The sequence below is a fragment of the Pseudorasbora parva genome, chromosome 24 (assembly GCF_024679245.1).
Source record: "Pseudorasbora parva isolate DD20220531a chromosome 24, ASM2467924v1, whole genome shotgun sequence".
Taxonomy (NCBI): Eukaryota; Metazoa; Chordata; class Actinopteri; order Cypriniformes; family Gobionidae; genus Pseudorasbora; species Pseudorasbora parva.
Genome location: NC_090195.1, coordinates 19,895,931 through 19,915,801, shown reverse-complemented (window position 1 = coordinate 19,915,801; position 19,871 = coordinate 19,895,931). Strand labels below are relative to the sequence as shown.

General features: G+C 42.2%; 1 protein-coding gene across 10 annotated transcripts in view; it reads left to right on the top strand.

Moving 5' to 3' along the window:
- Nucleotides 1-2,604, top strand: part of eya1 (EYA transcriptional coactivator and phosphatase 1) — a 90,085-nt gene extending 87,481 nt beyond the window's left edge. For all 10 annotated transcript variants that reach the window (XM_067435189.1, XM_067435190.1, XM_067435196.1 and 7 more), the window contains one exon: nt 577-2,604. In XM_067435189.1, coding sequence (XP_067291290.1) covers nt 577-657 — 81 coding nt within the window. In that variant the 3' untranslated portion in view covers nt 658-2,604. The remainder of the gene's footprint in view (nt 1-576) is intronic.
- Nucleotides 2,605-19,871: the final 17,267 nt, after the last annotated feature.

The window sequence follows — 19,871 nt, the reverse complement described above, 5'->3', positions numbered from 1 at the left end:
TGTATATGTAGTGCATTTAATAGTTATTTCCCACCTGGCCATTCTTTTTCCTGTGGAGTATTACGAGACTCATGGGGATTCCTTATTTTATATATTTAAATATTATATATATATATATATATTTTTTTTTTGTATGTTTAATTAAATAAAAACTTACTAAATAAGGTATTACTAAAATGTGTTCACTCAAAAAATATGTTTACTTGACGGTTACATCATATTTTATTTTAATACAAAGACTACATTTTCTAAGAATTTTGCGTGTTTTAAAATAGACTTTGCTTCATTTCCTCATTTGTCATTAAGCTAACTGTCAAAATTTGATCTTTTTTTTATTACTTTTATTTTAAATTATATTTATTGAGTGACCTCAATGGTGTGGTGCTGCTTCAGTGGTTGTAGTTTGCAAGTCCTTCCTCTTCCTGAGCCTCGTGTGATGTTACGGGCCATCGAGGCTGTTCAGGCGGCACTCATGGGCGTGATTGTTTTTCTAAGTGAAGTGTTCATTGCAGGTTTTGTGTTTCTTTATTTTCTCTTTCACCCTCAAACACTCTCGCTCTCTCTGTGTCTTTCCAGCACAACATGCCTTTCTGGAGGATCTCTAGTCACTCTGACCTCATGGCTCTTCACCACGCTCTGGACCTGGAGTACTTGTAGCACTGTGACGGCCCTGTCGCCCTGTCCCAGGCCGTGCGAGGGCCCTGCAGACCCAAACCCAGCACTGTCAGCCTGCTGCGTCGCCTGAGCGTCTGCGTTCTAACAGCACCAGACCAAAAACGAAATCGTTCACACACATAACATAGAGAGAGCGACACTCTCAGCGTGTTGACACATGGCCGCAATTCGTCTTAACCCTAAACCTTTTTCGAAGTGGAGGAGAGTGAATTTATGGCGCTGCAGCTGCTGGCCCTGGTTACTGTGAATTGGCTTTTTTTTCCAAAGCCATCAAAATGTTTTACAGCCCTGTCTACGCGGGGGACTCGGCAAGGGTTCACACCTGTGACAAAAACTGAGCTACCGATGCCTTTGGAACTCAGCAGGACTCCGATCCCACTGCGACTCGGCATAATGTTTTGTCTCTATGTCTCCGTCTTTCTCAATCGATGGTACAAAGACTGTCGGGCACGGCCCCCTTGTTTTTTTCTCTCGTTTCGCCAGCCCCTGGACGTCCTGCTCTTCTTATTTATGACCTTCAAGAGACTTTGTGGAGCGGCACCGGTTCCAAAAAATAGGCGCTTTGTTTGAAAGACTTGTGCCTTTTCATGTTACAAAGTACTTTGATTCCACTACACCAAGAAGTTTATGGAGGGAAAAAAAAGGATTTTCTAAGTAATTTAAGGAAAAAAAAAATAACAAAACACTATTTACTTTGCAGAGACAATCGTGTACAGACATTTTTTTTGTGTGTAAATTTGTAATCACTGGACTATTCCTTCCTATATTGATTAAGGTACATGCTGTGGAAAGCGTTTCATGGAAGTACGTACAGGCGTTGCTGCAGTAGCTTGTGCAAAGCCTGAAAGTGTTGACGTGTTCGAGGTTTCATTCAATAAATACATGTAGATAAGGATTTTTTTTTTGTGATAATTGTTTTGTCATGACCAAAAGCATGGATGTCAAGTGTCAATAATTTCGTATTTTTCTTCAGTGATGTTTTGTTTCCTCCTTTGTACTCTTCTGGTGGTGAGAACTTGTAGAGACAATGAAATGTGACTCTTTCTGTCAGAATTTCATACCGAATTCAGTCCCAATGGTAGCTCAAACCCCAGGGAAGAACATAAACAGCATAATAAGAATAATAATCTTCTGAATGTCAAGCTTCGAACTGAGTGTAAATGTCTGTATCCCCAGTACTTTCTCCTTCCCGAGCTGGACATTGAACCTCAACGTCCGTGACGGGCATTTAAGCTTAAATAGGTTTTATTATCTTTTGTACTGGCGCTAAAGCAGAAAGTCTTGTACAGCAAGTGTAATTTTTGTATGAAGTAGTCTTTTTATTTCGATGGTGTCCACTTGGAAATCGCTGTAGTCGGATTTTCATGATGCATATTGGTAGGTAACTGTGGACTGGAAACTCTAGCTCTTAGACTTTAAGAAAGAAAGCCACTACTCACTCACACCTACACACACACACTCACAATGGAGTTGAGAACATACATGTGCTATCGACTGTGAATTTCCCCAGCTAACTCGATCTGTTTTTAATTTTCCCTCCCGGCACATGATGATGTTCGGCTCCTGCAGGTGAGGTCGTCTTCTCTGGCCTAGTTTTTCTCACCACATTTACGATTTCACCCCTCTTATTGCGTCGCCCGCCACCCCCCCACACACACAAACCCCCACCCCCGGCCCCCGTCCGTCCCCGGGAATCACATTTTGCTGCTAGATCACGGTAACAGTAAATGTTTTCTAGATTTAACACAGCATTTTTATTTTTTAAATAAATGATGCAATCATAATGCAAACTGGAAATAATTTACAATATGTGGGCCTCATTGTGAAACACAGTTTGTTGTGTCTGCAAAAAAAAGATGTGTACAGATGTTTTTGACATTTATTATTTGATTGTGTTTAAATTAATAAAAACTGATTTGTGAACTGTTACACACATTTGCTCTTTTTGTGAGTGATTGAAATGGTGGTTTGGCAATTTTCTGCCATTGAGTTTGTATTTATTGACTGCTTGATCCTGCGATCAACTGCCAAAAATTAAGTGTTTTGGAATGACGATCTTCTGCAGTATGAGCAACTGATGCATGTCCAGAGATCATTATATTAACATTTTACATACACACACACACACACACGGATAACTTTATGAAAGTCAGCCGTTTTATTGGATGGAAATGTAGTATTTGTGTGGCCTCTTCTGTCATTTGGTGGTCTGCGATTCAGCATTTCCCCCTCCAACGGATTCTCAGACAACACGTCATGTATGGAACTTTTGTTTAAAACGTCATAACTGACGTAATGCCATATAAAGCTCTCAGTTCCTCTCATCTTTGTGCAAAGCAACTGTTAGAACAATATGTGGGATTTCAAAGTGTACATTTAAAATCGATATGTTCAGTTCATTTTAGGGACTTACTTGATCCAAAAAGTGCTAGATTTTGCACAAATGGACAAAGAATGGGTTTTCTTTGATCATAATGTGACCCGTGCTGGCAAAATGAGTCGGAATGTGCATGGGATAATTTCAAGCTACAGGCAAAATAAGTGAAAAATTAAAAATGTTGATGTCTAGCGATCCTAATGCTCCAAACAGCACTTAAAGGTTTACTTCAGCGATTAGCATATGGCTTTGTATCAGTAGAAAATGAATGTAATCTGACTCCTGCTGCGTTTGTGCCGTAACACTCGGCTCACTCACATTATATTGAACAGACACGTTCAGTTTTTAATTGTAGTGTCTGTTTTCTAACTGAACTGATTTTATGAAAATGAACGCGGTGGGCAATTGATCCAGTAATCCAGTAGCGGTGGCTTTGGGAGTGGCCTCATAGGGCTGCAAAGCATTCTGGGAGTTGTTGTCTTTCATCCCCATGAGAACTACATGTTCTGTCTTTTCACAGTCTAGAAGGCACCAAATTCAAAAATAATTTCACATTTCTACTATATTAATGACAGTTTAAATACAAAGCTTAATGCTAAATCGCTGAATTAACCCTTTAAACATCTAAAAGTATCTCTATTTAAAGAAAGGGTTGTACCTAGTGTCTCTTAGTGAGTGTTGTGCACCCACCTACAGACGCATAATATTGCGCCGTTTAAATAACACCAAAAAATATGGTCAATGTCTATTTCAGTTGCCTCAAAATAGCAATGCGCATCCAAAAAAACTTGTTTTCAGAAACAGATGGGCGCGAGTACATTTGCTTTATAAACGACGTGACACTGGAATTTGAAAATGATAACTGCGTCAGGCTGAAACTAGCAAAAAAACAATTGCATCACGCCTGCCGTCACATTGCAGTGGGTGTATGATAGGGCCATTATGTGTTAAGTGAACACTGGTTAACTGTTGGGGAAAAACATCTGATGTGTAACATTATTTTAGATCCGTGCGGTACAGTAGGTTTTAATAGGCTGATTTGTCATGGGTGATTTAGTTTCGGAACCTTCAGAAAACTTGACTTTTCTGAAAACTGATTTCGCTGACTTTATCGACTTCAAACAGATGTAGCTCAGTCATTTTTGTCTGATTCAAACAAATTATACATCATTTTGAAAATGGTGCCATTTTGCCAGGTATAAAGAGGCAGAAAGAATCTTAGATTTTCTGCTTTAGCCATCATTTCTAGATTCAGATGTGGGAAATGAGGGGAACGCTACATAGGCACCACAGATTTGTCAGTGGGCGGTTTGTGTTTTTCTTGGGGATAGTTGAAGGTGAAACGCTCACCTAATTGTGATTTCTCTTTGCAGCACAGCCAAATGCTTCCAATAACAGCTCCTCTCCACAAATGTTTCCCTGTGTTTTTCTAAAAAACACAGCCCGGCCACTTGCAGTTGGGAGTTGAGTTGGTTTATGTAACGCATGAAAAATATTTATGAGGTTGATTTTATGAGGTGGCCAAAATGAAGATGTAACAAGAGTCTGGCAGAGGAATAGAGGCGTTCCGGCAAGTGCTCAGAAGAATCCAGCATTCATGGAATCTTATTTTACAAATATTGAAGTCAATTATGTTTTCAGATGGCATCTAAGCAATATGCCAGGGGACTTAAAGGCTGCCAGGAAGAGCAGATAGGGCTGTTATACTTGGAATGCAAAAAAAAAAAAAAAAAAAAAAAACTAAAGCCAGAATACTGTCTGAGGCTCATTTACCACATCGGGACAGAATGGGTTTTGTTCCCTTTGATATCAATAATTCTAAAAGACAGACCACATTGGCAAACTGGGATTTATAAAAAAAACAGATGTATATATATATATATATATATATATATATATATATATATATTGTATACAATGCAGTATAATTTGTAAAGGGAGAAAGTAGAGGCATTTTTCACTCGTGATATTATAATTGTGTGTATTTGTTTAATAAAAATAATATTAACAACAGTAAAGTTAATAAAAATATAAAATATATAAAAAACTAAACAGAAGCATTTTCACTAATTATATTATTTGTTTAATAATTGTAATAATATGTGAAGTTAATAAACGTAATTTCGGGAGGAGTACGCCCATCTAATCTTTCAATTAATACCAAGGTATAAAACCAGCAGCTTACCTCTTCCCCTTTTTGGTTCCTGAAGCATTTGGCCTGCCCAACTCTGCTTGACTGGCTGCGCTGCTCATTTCACCTGTTGATCTCCAGACCGCCGGTCTCTCCGCTCCATATAACACCTCGCTCAAGAAAACCTCTCTCTTCTTCCATCTAGAATCATCACGGGGCTCGGTCGATCCTCATCGTGATGCATCGAGGCCTTCATCATCATCAACATCATCCTCTTCAGCAGTAACGTTAAGCCTCGTACCTCCTGCTGAGAAATGGTCCGTCAACGCGCTCAGGCAAGCGTTATCCAGCGCGGGTTTTCCATTTCACCCAGGGGAATTCAAAGCGCAACTTCACGATCTGCTCGTGTGTTTTCACCAAAAACTCTCACTCTCACGCCGCATTCAGCGTTCTCGCAGCAACACGCAAACAACAACACAAACAACTGCACGATCTATACGGTCCGTTTCAGTTTCAGTTTCAGCCGGCAGCCGCAGCTGCCGACGCTTTCACGTCCGCCCCTTAATTCGGCCGGCACTATCGCGGCCGCAGACATTAGTTCCGCGTCTGCTCGCAATAGTTCCACGGCCTCTTCGACTGTTACCTTTCACCCTCCCACAGGTAAGTATAGCTTCTTCTGTTCTTCTTTCCACGCTTCCTTTATTTCTGTGCTTTCTGGCTTTTATTCTCTGTTAAATCAAGAAAAGCTATATAATACATTTCTCCTCTGCTATTGGAGCAGGCCCAAAGCGTGAGGCTGCCTCCGCAAACGGTCCTGCCCCCCCTCCCTTAATTTCTTCTCTGCTATAGGTGCAGACCCAAAGCGTGAGGCTGCCTCCGCAAACGGTCCTGCCCCGCCCCCTTTAATTTCTTGTCTGCTATAGGTGCAGACCCAAAGCGTGAGGCTGCCTCCGCAAACGGTCCTGCCCCGCCCCCTTTAATTTCTTCTCTGCTATAGGTGCAGACCCAAAGCGTGAGGCTGCCTCCGCAAACGGTCCTGCCCCCCCCCCCCCTTAATTTCTCCTCTGCTATAGGTGCAGACCCAAAGCGTGAGGCTGCCTCCGCAAACGGTCCTGCCCTCCCCCCCCTTAATTTCTCCTCTGCTATAGGTGCAGACCCAAAGCGTGAGGCTGCCTCCGCAAACGGTCCTGCCCTCCCCCCCCCCCCCCCCTTTAATTTCTTCTCTGCCTTAATTTTTTCTCTGCTATAGGTGCAGACCCAAAGCGTGAGGCTGCCTCCGCAGATGGTCATGCCCCTCCCTCTCTTTTCTTTTCTCCGCCGCCATTGGAGCCAATCCAAGCATGGGGTTGCTCCCCAAGCTTTCTATTCTCCAACCTTATTCCATCCAGCTTCTGCTTCCTCTACAGTTTATTGCCTCCTTCTCAGCTGCATTGCTCTTACAGTTCCTACTACATCATTGCTATGGATCCATCACCTGTCTCCACCAAGCCTCCGCGCCTCAATCACCCCAGGTGGTTGGTCCCAGTATAGCTCATAAGCCCCTCCCCTCCATGGTTTCTAATGGATACGACTTGAACTAAACAATCAAATTACACTTTATATTTTCCAAGATGTTTCCTGTCCTTTAAGGCAGTTTTATCACTATGATTTTCAAGTATTTGTTTTAAATAAGTTTAGCTTAGTTAGTTGTTTGACGCTATAAAAGTTGTCACTGAGGAACCAGCAGACTTTTTCAGGAGAAGAGTGGAGTTTTTATCTTAATTTCTATATTTCCCAGATTTTGGCATAAATATTAAGAGCATTAGCCCGAAGGTGGACACCGTTCCAACCCCAGCATTGCAATCCTACTGGACAACTTGGAGAGCTTTTTCAAATAATTCCTACAACCAACTTGTTTTCCCAAATTCTCCCTCTTTTTCAATTTTTGATGTCATACGAGATGTCCACCCAATCTAGTACCATCAAAGTCTATCTCGGCTGCTTTAAATTTCTAATCTACAACCATCCATCCGACCATCTATGATCTCTAAGTTTTAAACAAGAACACCATCCGTTTCCTCATCAAAAGCAATAAACGGATCAATTTAAAAAACTGCCTTTTTATTCCTATCTTCAATCTCCCGACACCCATCCAGCAATATCAATATCTTTCCTTCTCCCTTGCCACAGGGAGGTGCTGATCTCCTCACTTCTCGACCCGCTGTTTTCTGATGAGAACAACCTTCCTGTCACCAGGCAGTGAAGTTCATTAAAAAGCTTCAGCAGATCCCCACCCACTCTGGTAATTAGGCTTACTTATATTCACCTCACTTCTTCCGCAATGGAGCAGACACCACCGCAGGCCAAAAAAGACTGCCACACCATCAATTAAACTATTGGGTTGGTGGTCCTCAGAGGCCTTTCGATTTTACTTTGTTCGGACCTCAGCCTCATCAAACAAGCCATCTTCGCTTGACGCTGCAGTGCTCTGCCAATTTGATACTGCTGCTGCAGTATTTGGATTTACTAGATATCACCATTGTAGTCCTTCACTTAATGCCACAGTCCCTGCTTGATGCTCCAGGGCTTCGCTTGCCACTACAGTGCTCCTCCAGTTTAATGCTGCCACTGCAGTGCCTATTATTATTATTTAATGCTGCCACTGCAGTGCTCCGTCATTTTGATGCTGCCACTGCAGTGCTCCTACTATTTAATGCTGCCTCTGCAGTGCTCCTCTTATTTGATGCTGCCACTGCAGTGCTCCTCCAGTTTGATGCTGCCACTGCAGTGCCCCTACTATTTAATGCTGCCACTGCAGTGATCCGTCAATTTTGACGCTGCCGCTGCAGTGCTCCTCCTATTTGATGCTGCCGCTGCATTGCTCCTCCAGTTTAATGCTGCTGCTGCAGTGCTCCTCCTATTTGATACTGCCACTGCAGTTCTCCTCCTATTTGATGCTGCCTCTGCAGTGCTCCTCTTATTTTGATGCTACAGTGCTCCTCCAGTTTAATGCTGCCACTGCAGTGCCCTTACTATTTAATGCCGCCACTGCAGTGCTCCTACTATTTTATCCTGCCACTGCAGTGCTCCGTAATTTTGATGCTGCCACTGCAGTGCTCCTCCACTTTGATGCTGCCACTGCAGTGCCCCTACTATTTAATGCTGCCACTGCAGTGATCTGTCATTTTGCCGCTGCTGCAGTGCTCCTCCTATTTGATGCTGCCGCTGCGTTGCTCCTCCAGTTTGATGCAGCCGCTGCAGTGCTCCTCCTATTTTGATGCTACAGTGCTCCGCCACTTTGACACTGCCGCTGCAGTGCTCCTCTTATTTGATGCTGCCGCTATAGTGCTCTTCCAGTTTAATGCTGCCACTTGCAGGGCTCCCCCCTTTAAATGCTGCTGCTGCAGTGCTCCTCCAGTTTAATACTGCCACTGCAGTTCTCCTCCTATTTGATGCTGCAGTTTTCCTCCTATTTGATTCTGCCACTTCAGTTCTCCTCCTATTTTATGCTGCCGCTGCACTGTTCCTCCTATTTTGATGCTAAAGTGCTCCGCCATTTTGATACTGCCGCTGCAGTGCTCCGCCACTTTTACACTGCAATGCAGTTCTCCTCTTATATTGATGCTGCAGTTTTCCTGCTATTTGTTTCTGCCACTGCAGTTCTCCTCCTATTTGATGCTGCCGCTGCAGTGTTCCTCCTATTTTGATGCTACAGTGCTCCTCCTTTTTGACACTGTCGCTGCAGTGCTCCTTCTATTTGATGCTGCCGCTACAGTGCTCCTCCAGTTTCATGCTGCCACTCCAGGGCTCCTCCTTTTAATGCTGCTGCTGCTGCGATGTTCCGCAATTTGACGCTGCTGCAGTGCTCCACCAATTTGATGCTGCAGTTCTCCTCCAGTTTAATGCTGCCACTGCAGTGCACCTCCTATTTAATACTGCCACTGCAGTGCACCTTCTATTTAATACTGCCGCTGCAGTGTTCCTCCTATTTAATGCTGCCTCTGCTGTGCTACTCCTATTTGATGCTGCCACTGCAGTGCTCCTCCTTTTCGATGCTGCAGTGAGCCGCAATTCGATACCACCGCTGCAATGCTCCTCCAATTTTATGCTGCCGCTGCACTGCTCCTCCATTTTTGATGCTGCCCCTCCAGTGCTCCACAATTTGATACTGCCACTGCAGTGCTCCACCATTTGATGCAGCCGTTGCAGTGCTTCGCAGTTCGATGCCGCAGTGCTCCGCAATTTGATTCTGCCACTGCAGTGCTGCACCAATTTTATGCTGCAGTGCTTCTCCTATTTGATGCTGCTACTGCAGTACTTCGCTAATTCGTGACTTCCGCTGCAATCCTTTGCTTGATACTGCCGCTGCAGTGCCCAGTGCTCCACAATTTAATATTGCCACTGTAGTGCTCCTCCAATTTGATGCAGCCGTTGTAGTGCTTCTCAATTTGATACTGCCACTGCAGTGCTTCGTTATTTGTGACTGCCATTGCCATGCTTTGCTTGATACTGCTGCTGCAGTGCCCCGCTAATTTGAGACCGCTGCTACAGTGCCCTGCCAATTTGAGACTGCCGCAGCAGTGCCATGCCATTTTGAGACTGCCGCTGCAGTGCCCCGCCAATTTGAGACTGCCGCTGCAGTGCCCCGCCAATTCGAGACTGCCGATGCAGTGCCCCGCCAATTCGAGACTGCCGCTGCAGTGCCCCGCCAATTCGAGACTGCCGCTGCAGTGCCCCGCCAATTCGAGACTGCCGCTGCAGTGCCCTGCCATGTTGAGACTGCCGCTGCAGTGCCCCGCCATCTTGAGACTGCCGCTGCAGTGCCCCGCCATCTTGAGACTGCCGCTGCAGTGCCCCGCCATCTTGAGACTGCCGCTGCAGTGCCCTGCCATCTTGAGACTGCCGCTGCAGTGTTTTGCTCAATGCTGCTGCATTGCACCGACATTTTGAGACTGCCGCTGCAGTGCCACACCATTTTGAGACTGCCGCCCCAGTACCCCGCCAATTTAAGAATGCTGGAGGCTGCTGCAGTTCCCCGCCAGTTTGAGAATGCTGCTGCAGTGCCCCACCAATTTGAGAATGCTGGAGGCTGCTGCAGTTCCCCGCCAGTTTGAGAATGCTGCTGCAGTGCTTTGCTTGAAGCTGCTGCAGTGCCCCGCCAGTTTGAGAATGCTGTCACAGTGCCTTGCTCGATGCTGCTGCAGTGCTTTGCTTGAAGCTGCTGCAGTGCCCCGCCAGTTTGAGAATGCTGTCACAGTGCTTTGCTCGATGCTGCTGCAGTGCCCCGCCATTTTGAGAATGCAGCTGCAGTGCCCCGCCAGTTTGAGAATGCTGTCACAGTGCTTTGCTCGATGCTGCTGTAGTGCCCCGCCATTTTGAGACTGCCGCTGCAGTGCCCTGCCAATTTGGGAAAGCTGCTGCAGTGCCCCACCATTTTTGAGACTGCTGCTGCAGTGCCCCACCATTTTTGAGACTGCTGCTGCAGTGCCCCGCCAATTTGAGAATGTTGCTGCAGCGCTTTGCTTGATGCTGCTGCAGTGCCCCGTCAATTAGAGAATGTTGCTGCAGCGCTTTGCTTGATGCTGCTGCAATGCCCTGTCAATTCGAGAAAGTTGCTGCAGTGCTTTGCTTGATGCTGCTGCAGTGCCTCGCCAATTCGAGAAAGTTGCTGCAGTGCTCTGCTTGATGCTGCTGCAACCCCTCACCTATTTCATAAACTGCCACAGCAGTTACCTACCTCAGTACTGCTACAGTGCCATCTTCCATTCAGTCTATTTAACAATTTTGGGGGGTCTTCGGGAATAATTATGCAGACTCCTCCCGTAATCATGAGCTGTTCAAATTTCCATGATTCTTGCTTGCTGTCTATTTCTGCTTTATGTTTTTGGGGGGCAATCGGAGCTCGGGTAGAATATCCTCTCCGAGCCCCTCTATAGCAGACAGCAAGCCAAATCTGTTTACTACTTTCACTAAGATTATATGGGCACACAAACTCGTGAAGTGAAGTTAATAAACGTAATTTCGGGAGGAGTACGCCCATCTAATCTTTCAATTAATACCAAGGTATAAAACCAGCAGCTTACCTCTTCCCCTTTTTGGTTCCTGAAGCATCCCTCCTCCTCCCCTGCTCCTCCTTTTGTACACCACATTGGTGGTGGTTGAGGAGAGATCCCTGACATGAGTGTAAAGCGCTTTGGGTGTACAGTAGTACATATGAAAGCGCTATATAAATGACTCATTCATTCATTATTTTATTCATTCAATTTGCCTGTTATAGGGGGGCAATCGGAGCTCGGGTAGAATATCCTCTCCGAGCCCCTCTATAGCAGACAGCAAGCCAAATCTGTTTACTACTTTCACTAAGATTATATGGGCACACAAACTCGTGAAGCCATGTTTAGTTATGGGAAGAATGAGGCAGGAACCGGCTCACATTCAAACACTTTAATCCAAAATAGACAAACTGAAAATAAAAACGGCAGCCTCCCCACAGACGACTGTCGCGAGCACACACATAATAAATCATAAACAAAAGATAAAGTCCAGGCCTGGTCCTCTGTCATCGCTCCTCCTTTATACGTCTGATCTCCTCCGTGAGACACGAGACCGGTGCGGCGCATTATTATCACTCACGCTCCCTCTGCCTCGCTGCTTGCCACACTAAAGCCATTCCATCCATCCATCCATCCATCCATCTATCTAGCTATCGTTCTGTCATTCCATCCATCCATCCATTCATCTATCTAGCTATCGTTCTGTAATTCCATTCATCCATCCATCCATCCATCAGTCTATCATTCTTTCATTCCATTCATTCATCCATCTATCATTCTGTCATTCCATCCATCCATTGTTGTCATTTCATCCATCCATCCAACCATCCATCCTTCTATTGTTCTGTCATTCCATCCATCCATCCATCCATCCATCCATCCATCCATCCATCCATTGTTGTCATTTCATCCAACCATCCATCCCTCTATTGTTCTGTCATTCCATCCATCCATCCATCCATCTGTCCATCCATCCATCGTTATGTCATTCCATCCATCCATCTATCTATCCTTCCATCATTCCATCCATCCATTCATTCATCTATCATTCTGTCATTCCATCCATCCATCTATCTATCCTTCCATCATTCCATCCATCCATTCATTCATCTATCATTCTGTCATTCCATCCATCCATCTATCTATCATTCTGACATTCCATCCATCCATTCCATCCATCCATCTATTGTTGTCATTTCACCCATCCATCCATCCATCCATCCATCCATCCATCCATCCACCCATCCATTCATTTACCATTCTGTCATTTCATCCATACATCTATCTATCGTTCTGTTATCTATCTTAGATCCGTCCGTCCGTCCGTCCGTCCGTCCGTCTATTTATCTCACACTAATTTACCCATCATCACATTTTTGCTGTTTTATTCTCACAGATTAATCATAGATTTACAATTAATATAGTCCATACTATGTTTTTCAGCCACCTATAAAATAAATAGAATTTGAAAAAAAGGAGTGTAAAATTAATTTATTTTTCCTGTATGTATATATATATATCAACCAACTTGTGGCACCTCTCAGCTGTTATTCCACTCCATGATTCTTTAACAACATTCCACAATTCATTCACATTTCTTGGTTTTGCTTCAGAAACAGCATTTTTGATATCACCCCACTAGTTCTCAATTGGATTAAGGTCTGGAGATTGGGCTGGCCACTCCATAACATTAATTTTGTTGGTTTGGAACCAAGACTTTGCCCGTTTACTAGTGTGTTTTGGGCCATTGTCTTGTTGAAACAACCATTTCAAGGGCATGTCCTCTTCAGCATAGGGCAACATGACCTCTTCAAGTATTTTAACATATGCAAACTGATCCATGATCCCTGGTATGCGATAAATAGGCCCAACACCATAGTAGGAGAAACATGCCCATATCATGATGCTTGCACCTCCATGCTTCACTGTCTTCACTGTGTACTGTGGCTTGAATTCAGAGTTTGGGGGTCGTCTCACAAACTGCCTGTGGCCCTTGGACCCAAAAAGAACAATTTTACTCTCATCAGTCCACAAAATGTTCCTCCATTTCTCTTTAGGCCAGTTGATGTGTTCTTTGGCAAATTGTAACCTCTTCTGCACATGCCTTTTTTTTAACAGAGGGACTTTGCGGGGGATTCTTGAAAATAGATTAGCTTCACACAGACGTCTTCTAACTGTCACAGTACTTACAGGTAACTCCAGACTGTCTTTGATCATCCTGGAGGTGATCATTGGCTGAGCCTTTGCCATTCTGGTTATTCTTCTATCCATTTTGATGGTTGTCTTCCGTTTTCTTCCACGTCTCTCTGGTTTTGCTCTCCATTTTAAGGCATTGGAGATCATTTTAGCTGAACAGCCTATCATTTTTTGCACCTCTTTATAGGTTTTCCCCTCTCTAATCAACTTTTTAATCAAAGTACGCTGTTCTTCTGAACAATGTCTTGAACGACCCATTTTCCTCAGCTTTCAAATGCATGTTCAACAAGTGTTGGCTTCATCCTTAAATAGGGGCCACCTGATTCACACCTGTTTCTTCACAAAATTGATGACCTCAGTGATTGAATGCCACACTGCTTTTTTTTTTAACACACCCCTTTCAACTAATTCAACTAACTGCCCAATTGCACAGCCTTAAGAGCGTGCATATCATGAATGCTGGGTCTCATTTGTTTTCTGAGAATCTACTGAACCTACTGGTAACTTAAAAAAATATACGAAAAACCTTGATTATTCTGGTTAGTCACATTGTACTGCTATTATTTTGAACAAGACTGTATATATATATACAGGAAAAAGAAATTCACTTTACACTCCTATGTGAGTAATGCCTTGACAAACAGCACTAGAGTGATTTACAGCCTCAGCCCAGACACCGATTTCATGCAGATTCACACAGAAAGAGCCACTCCAGGAGCATTGTAAGTGAACTTATATTGTATTACATACATATCAAATATTAAAAACCCGTTCCATATGAGTTACTTTACAACCAGAGGGTCTGTTAAAAGGCCCTTGTTCCCCACGGATGCGGTAGCTAATGTGTTTCAAGCTGAGGGAGTTCACTCCATCTTTACACTGCAGAGAGAGAGACTCTAATAAAGCACTTGAAATTCACATTCCTCCTTCTTTCCTCCAACAGTAACATTATGAAAGTACATAAGTCAGTGGTGCCTGTCATTTTACTGCCATCGTCTTTAATTATGATGTTTGTCTTTGGGAGAAGAGAAACATATTTGAAGTTATTGTTGCCTTTTTTCACGGTGGGTTTTGGACAGGCCGATTTACTGCTCAGAGTAAAGACTTACCTAAATTCTCCCAGGGAGTGACTGAACTACCATTACAGCTGTGGGCCTTGCCATACTGGGCTTTTTGGTGGGTTAGTTGGTTTGTTTTGGGATTTTTATATAGGATTTAATGATTTAAAGGTGCGCTCAATACATTTCACTGCTTCTTATTCAAGTTCAAAAACTTTAAAGTTAACTAAAGTGTGAATAGTCCTGTTCATGCAGTGTCTAATATGACACTGATTCTAGATAAGGGACAAAACATGTCCCAAACACAAAAGCCCCTTTTATGTTAAAAAGTAAATTACTTAAAAGGTTACATCTAAGGAAATAAGGTCTTTAGTATTATTTTAAAAGCACTTTATACTTGGAAACACATGTAATCTAACCTGTCCTCAACATTAGGTCGCAATGTAAAACTGTCAAACAAAGTGTTTAAAAATGCAACCAGTTAAAAAATACACAGTTACATTAAAACACAACCGAATTGGGGACATTAAAACTATAACACTAAAATTATTATTCAAATAAATATGCAAATAAAATGAATTAATTAGGTCTTATTTAATTTTATAAACTATAATACTGATCTGCCAACATTGTCGCTATATGATAAATTAAAATAAGCTGATAACATCACTGTTTTCTCCAGAACGACTGTACTGCCAAATCGAATTTTGTTGCAATATTGTCCTGTTTAACACTGTGAAGCTGCTTTGAACCAATTGCCATTGTAAAAGCGCTATGTAAATAAAGTTGATTGATTTATTAAAAGGCGGACAAAAAAAGTAAATATTGAATTATATTTTTCATTAAAAATTGCTATAAATGTTTTGTTCTCACTTTGTGTCAACTGTGTCAGGATTTTTTATAATTCTGAATAAAGCAGGCAGTGTTATGGGCAGCTTTAACTCTGAGGAGCACTTACTATTTCCTGCTCATTGTGGATCTCACAGTAGGACACAAAGTCCTGGAAGTTAGACATTTTAAAAAATATATATTTTAAACAACCTGTATTGAAGCCTTACATGTCAACTGTGTAATCGCAGTGTAATAGTCTCTGTAAATAGTTGTGGAATAAATCTTGGCATTCTTCTATGTTTATTAAGGCAGCTACAACTGAGAAAAAAAGAAAAAAAAGATAAAAAAGAAATTGCTCCACTGTACAACAGGTGAAAAAAATGTCCACCTTATGCCTGATGGTTGACAAGTGCTCTTAAAAAAGTATGTATAATGTGGTTTACTATGGGTTTTTTTTTTTTTTTTTTTGCATGTGGGGAATTCTTGTGTCTTTTTTCAACATGTAAGTATTTGTCAACTCCGTCCGTATTTTATACCGTCAGATGAAGGTTTTTGTTAATTTTGAAAGAAATGTCTTATTTTATTTCTAGCGTACAAATTTTAAAACTTCAATGGAACTACATGATATTATGTCTTAATTACTTAAGATCATAGATGATATATGTTTGATATTAAAAGGAAGGAGGGGAATTAAGGAATTTAGAAACTGATTTGTTCATAATACTGTGAAAACAAACTAAACATTTATAGGGAATGTATTTTATGAGCTCCTTAGCTCCTTTACTGGACATCAGTATTACACAACAGAAGATTTGACATTGTTTTTGGATGGATTAAATTAAATTAGCATGTTTTTAGTGTGTCTGATGGAGTTGACACAAATTAAGTTATAGAATTAATAAATATAAATATTTAGAAATAAGCCTGTTCCCTTACATAGTTCATTGTCTGAGAATTTTTTTTTTTAATACAAATTATAATTTAGTATTAGTTTTTATTTTTTATAATTTAAAACATGAATCAAGAATCAGTGAGCTATCTGTGAGTGTAAACAATCTGCAAGGTTGTAAAGCCGAAAGTGCACAATAAATAAAGTTATTTTCTCTCGCTTCGGATGGAGCTTTTCTCTCGACGGTTCCACGAAACCGCGTGCTTCTTGAAAACAAAGAAGCTGATGAGCAGCGCTCTTTCCAATTGGGTTTGGCCGCGACTCTGGAAGACGTGGAGTTAAAGGGAGAGTTCACCCAAAAATGAAAATTAGCCCATGATTTACTCACCCTCAAGTCATCCTATAGGTGAATTGACATGACATTCTTCTTTTTTCAGATGAATTAAAATTGAGTTATATTAAAAAAGCCCTGGATAATACAAGCTTTAAAATGGCAGGGACTGTTGTTCTGTTTTTGAAGTCCATAAGAAAAGTCAGTGTAAGAAAAATATCCAAATTTAAAGTTCTGAAATTAAGTTCTGGCTGATCCCAGCTGTGGAAAAGTGTTGAAAGTGCCTTCTCAGAGTTCAAGATGCGTACGCGACGTCGGACGAGCTTACCTGTTCACATATTTTAGATTGATTGCACACCAACTGAAATATTTCAGGTCTTTTATTGTTTTAATACTGATGATTTTGGCATACAGCTCATGAAAATCTCAAAAAATTAGCATATCATGAAAAGGTTCTCTAAACGCGCTATTAACCTAATCATCTGAATCAACTAATTAACTCTAAACACCTGCAAAAGATTCCTGAGGCTTTTAAAAACTCCCAGCCTGGTTCATTACTCAAAACCGCAATCATAGGTAAGACTGCCGACCTGATTGCTGTCCAGAAGGCCATCATTGACACCCTCAAGCGAGAGGGTAAGACACAGAAAGAAATTTCTGAATGAATAGGCTGTTTCCAGAGTGCTGTATCAGGGCACCTCAGTGGGAAGTCTGTGGGAAGGAAAAAGTGTGGCAAAAAACGCTGCACAACGAGAAGAGGTGACCGGACCCTGAGGAAGATTGTGGAGAAGGACCGATTCCAGACCTTGGGGGACCTGCGGAAGCAGTGGACTGAGTCTGGAGTAGAAACATCCAGAGCCACCGTGCACAGGGGTGTGCAGGAAATGAGCTACAGGTGCCGCATTCCCCAGGTCAAGACACTTTTGGGCTACAGAGAAGCAGCACTGGACTTTTGCTCAGTGGTCCAAAGTACTTTTTTCGGATAAAAGCAAATTTTTCTACGCTTTAAACTGTTGACGATTTTTCTTCTCAAATCTCTGGGATTTAAAAAACGCTTATCCATTAAAGATGGTGCAGTATCCCACTTTATTTGGACCATCTTGCTCCTCAGAATCACATCATGGAAGTATGATTAATTATTGATGTATACATTTTCTACCGAGTGTTCAAAATACGTAGCTTTTATATTGTGTAGGTCAACTTTTAGATAACTAGATAACTCAAGTTAGGGTTAGGGTGATTATGTTGATTAGCTAAAATTGTGTCAGTTAATGTCTATTGTTCTACAGAATGTCTGTTGTTCTTACTACTTTTATTAAATATAAAGGATGGAGCAAATTTTGTTTTACAAACTCTAATGTTACATCAGTCATTCATGTTGGTGCTTGGCTAATGTATGCGCTGCTATTGATACAGTTAATGATACAGTTTCAGATACCACATTTGCACTGCAATAAATGAGAAATATACACAACAGTTTGTTGATGGACATAAAGTTGTTAATGCTGATGGTAAGGAATTACAGTTGCAACGTCTCAAAATTTACCTCGCGTAACACTGAGAAACAGCTTGCTCAAGTCATCCTTGCAATGGAGGTTTGGTTTGAATAACTAGTTCTTTCAATGTTTCATCATCGGACTCACGCTCGGATTGATATGGTAAAATCTACGCTATTTTTACTGTCTTCGACTGTGTGCACAATCGCTGAGCTTTAGGAAACCTCCAGAGCTGAAGTTCAGTTATGGTAATGAGCTTTTTGTTTCCAACTTGCACTGTAATCAGAGCAGAGTAGGAAAGGTAGGATTTAGAGAGACTGAATCATCAGACGAGTTGTTTGAGAATAATTTATATTATGAGAAAATTATTATGATGTCCACAGATAAATCATTTTATAATAAATGCTGCAATATTCCATTAAAAAAACTATAATTTCAGTTTTGTTTTTGTGGTGCAGAAAACAATTTCTGTAATTTTTCCCTGAGCTTGTTGCAGTGCATTCTGGGACTGCCTTCTGCACAACAATTTATGTGACACTGCCTTAGATTTATACCAAAATATGTTTTAGAAAGCAGCATAATGTTGCTGCCTACCTTTTGGAACACCAGTGTAATGTCATAAAATGCTTCCTACAGAAGAAGTTCACTAGGTTTTGGAAGAGAGCGAGTGATCATGAAGAGGTCATTCCATTTTAACACCAAAAGCGTGCAGATGCTTGTCGTTGTACTCCTGTTTACAAGTGGGCCTTGGCTCCAATCCATTAATTTATCACTTTATTCCATATAGATGCTTCTAGTTTATACTATCTGCGTTGTTGGTGTTAAAGTGTCTCTCCACTTGGCCCAATGAACGCATCTTTGATTTATTAACAATTCTAGAAGGATGTTCTTTAGTGCAACACCAAAGTGCTGCCTTGTGAGACGTGTCCTCCAAACCCTCCGCTGTGTAAACATCGCAGCCAATCACAGGTTTTATAGCAGCAGCGTGTTGGCCCCAGTCATTAAGCTGGGAGTTGTTAGTCATATTTGCGAGAGAGCCTGGCTTCAGCTTTCCGTTCTCCCGTTCGCCACCTCCACCTGCACTTGCGGTCAGCTGCATGCTCAGTGCTCTTTTGTAGGCCCACCAAGCAGTGAGTGGCAGTGAGTTATATGGACGGCTCAGGGCTCGTTTTGGCAGCACAGAGTCGATGACTCCGGCTTCCCCTGCTTTGAGATGTGAGCTTCTGCATCTCCCGGGACTTAATTTGGCAAGCGAGCTGCGCTCAGACCTCCCGGTCTGGTGTTAATTGGTCAGACTTTCTCCCGTTATGGCTCGGATACGCTCCAAGCCCTTTCTCGGCTGGCCCGCGTTCCAACCTCTCTGTGAGTTTAATAAACTTTATGTCGTCCGGTTAATAAAACAGCATTGTGTCCCGCCTTGGCTTGTTTTTCCTCGATAAGTCATGGGATTTTTCCTCTCTCCTTTTCTGTCTCTCTCCACGGGCGATTTCAGAGAAATGCTTTGGAGGCTGTAAGACTCTCCATGTGAAGTGAATCATGGACCTTTTACTCTCTCTATAAAAATTGATCTCCTCCTACTGCCCGATTCTTCTATTGTGCCATGCTCATTGGGTCCCGCAGTAAAGCATTATAGTAAGTCAACTTCACATTCGTAAAACACTTCCTTTTCTTCTTGTATTCCAGTGAAGTGGGAGGGCAGTTTTCTTTCCCTTCTGTCTGGGTTTGTTGATTGATGTTTGAGTGATTCTGACTCTCTTCTACTGGTGAATGTAGACTGATGTCATTGACAGGAAGTTGACAGATACACCACACTTCCTCTAGCTTCGGCTGAGGTATTGTGCTCTTTAAAGAGCCA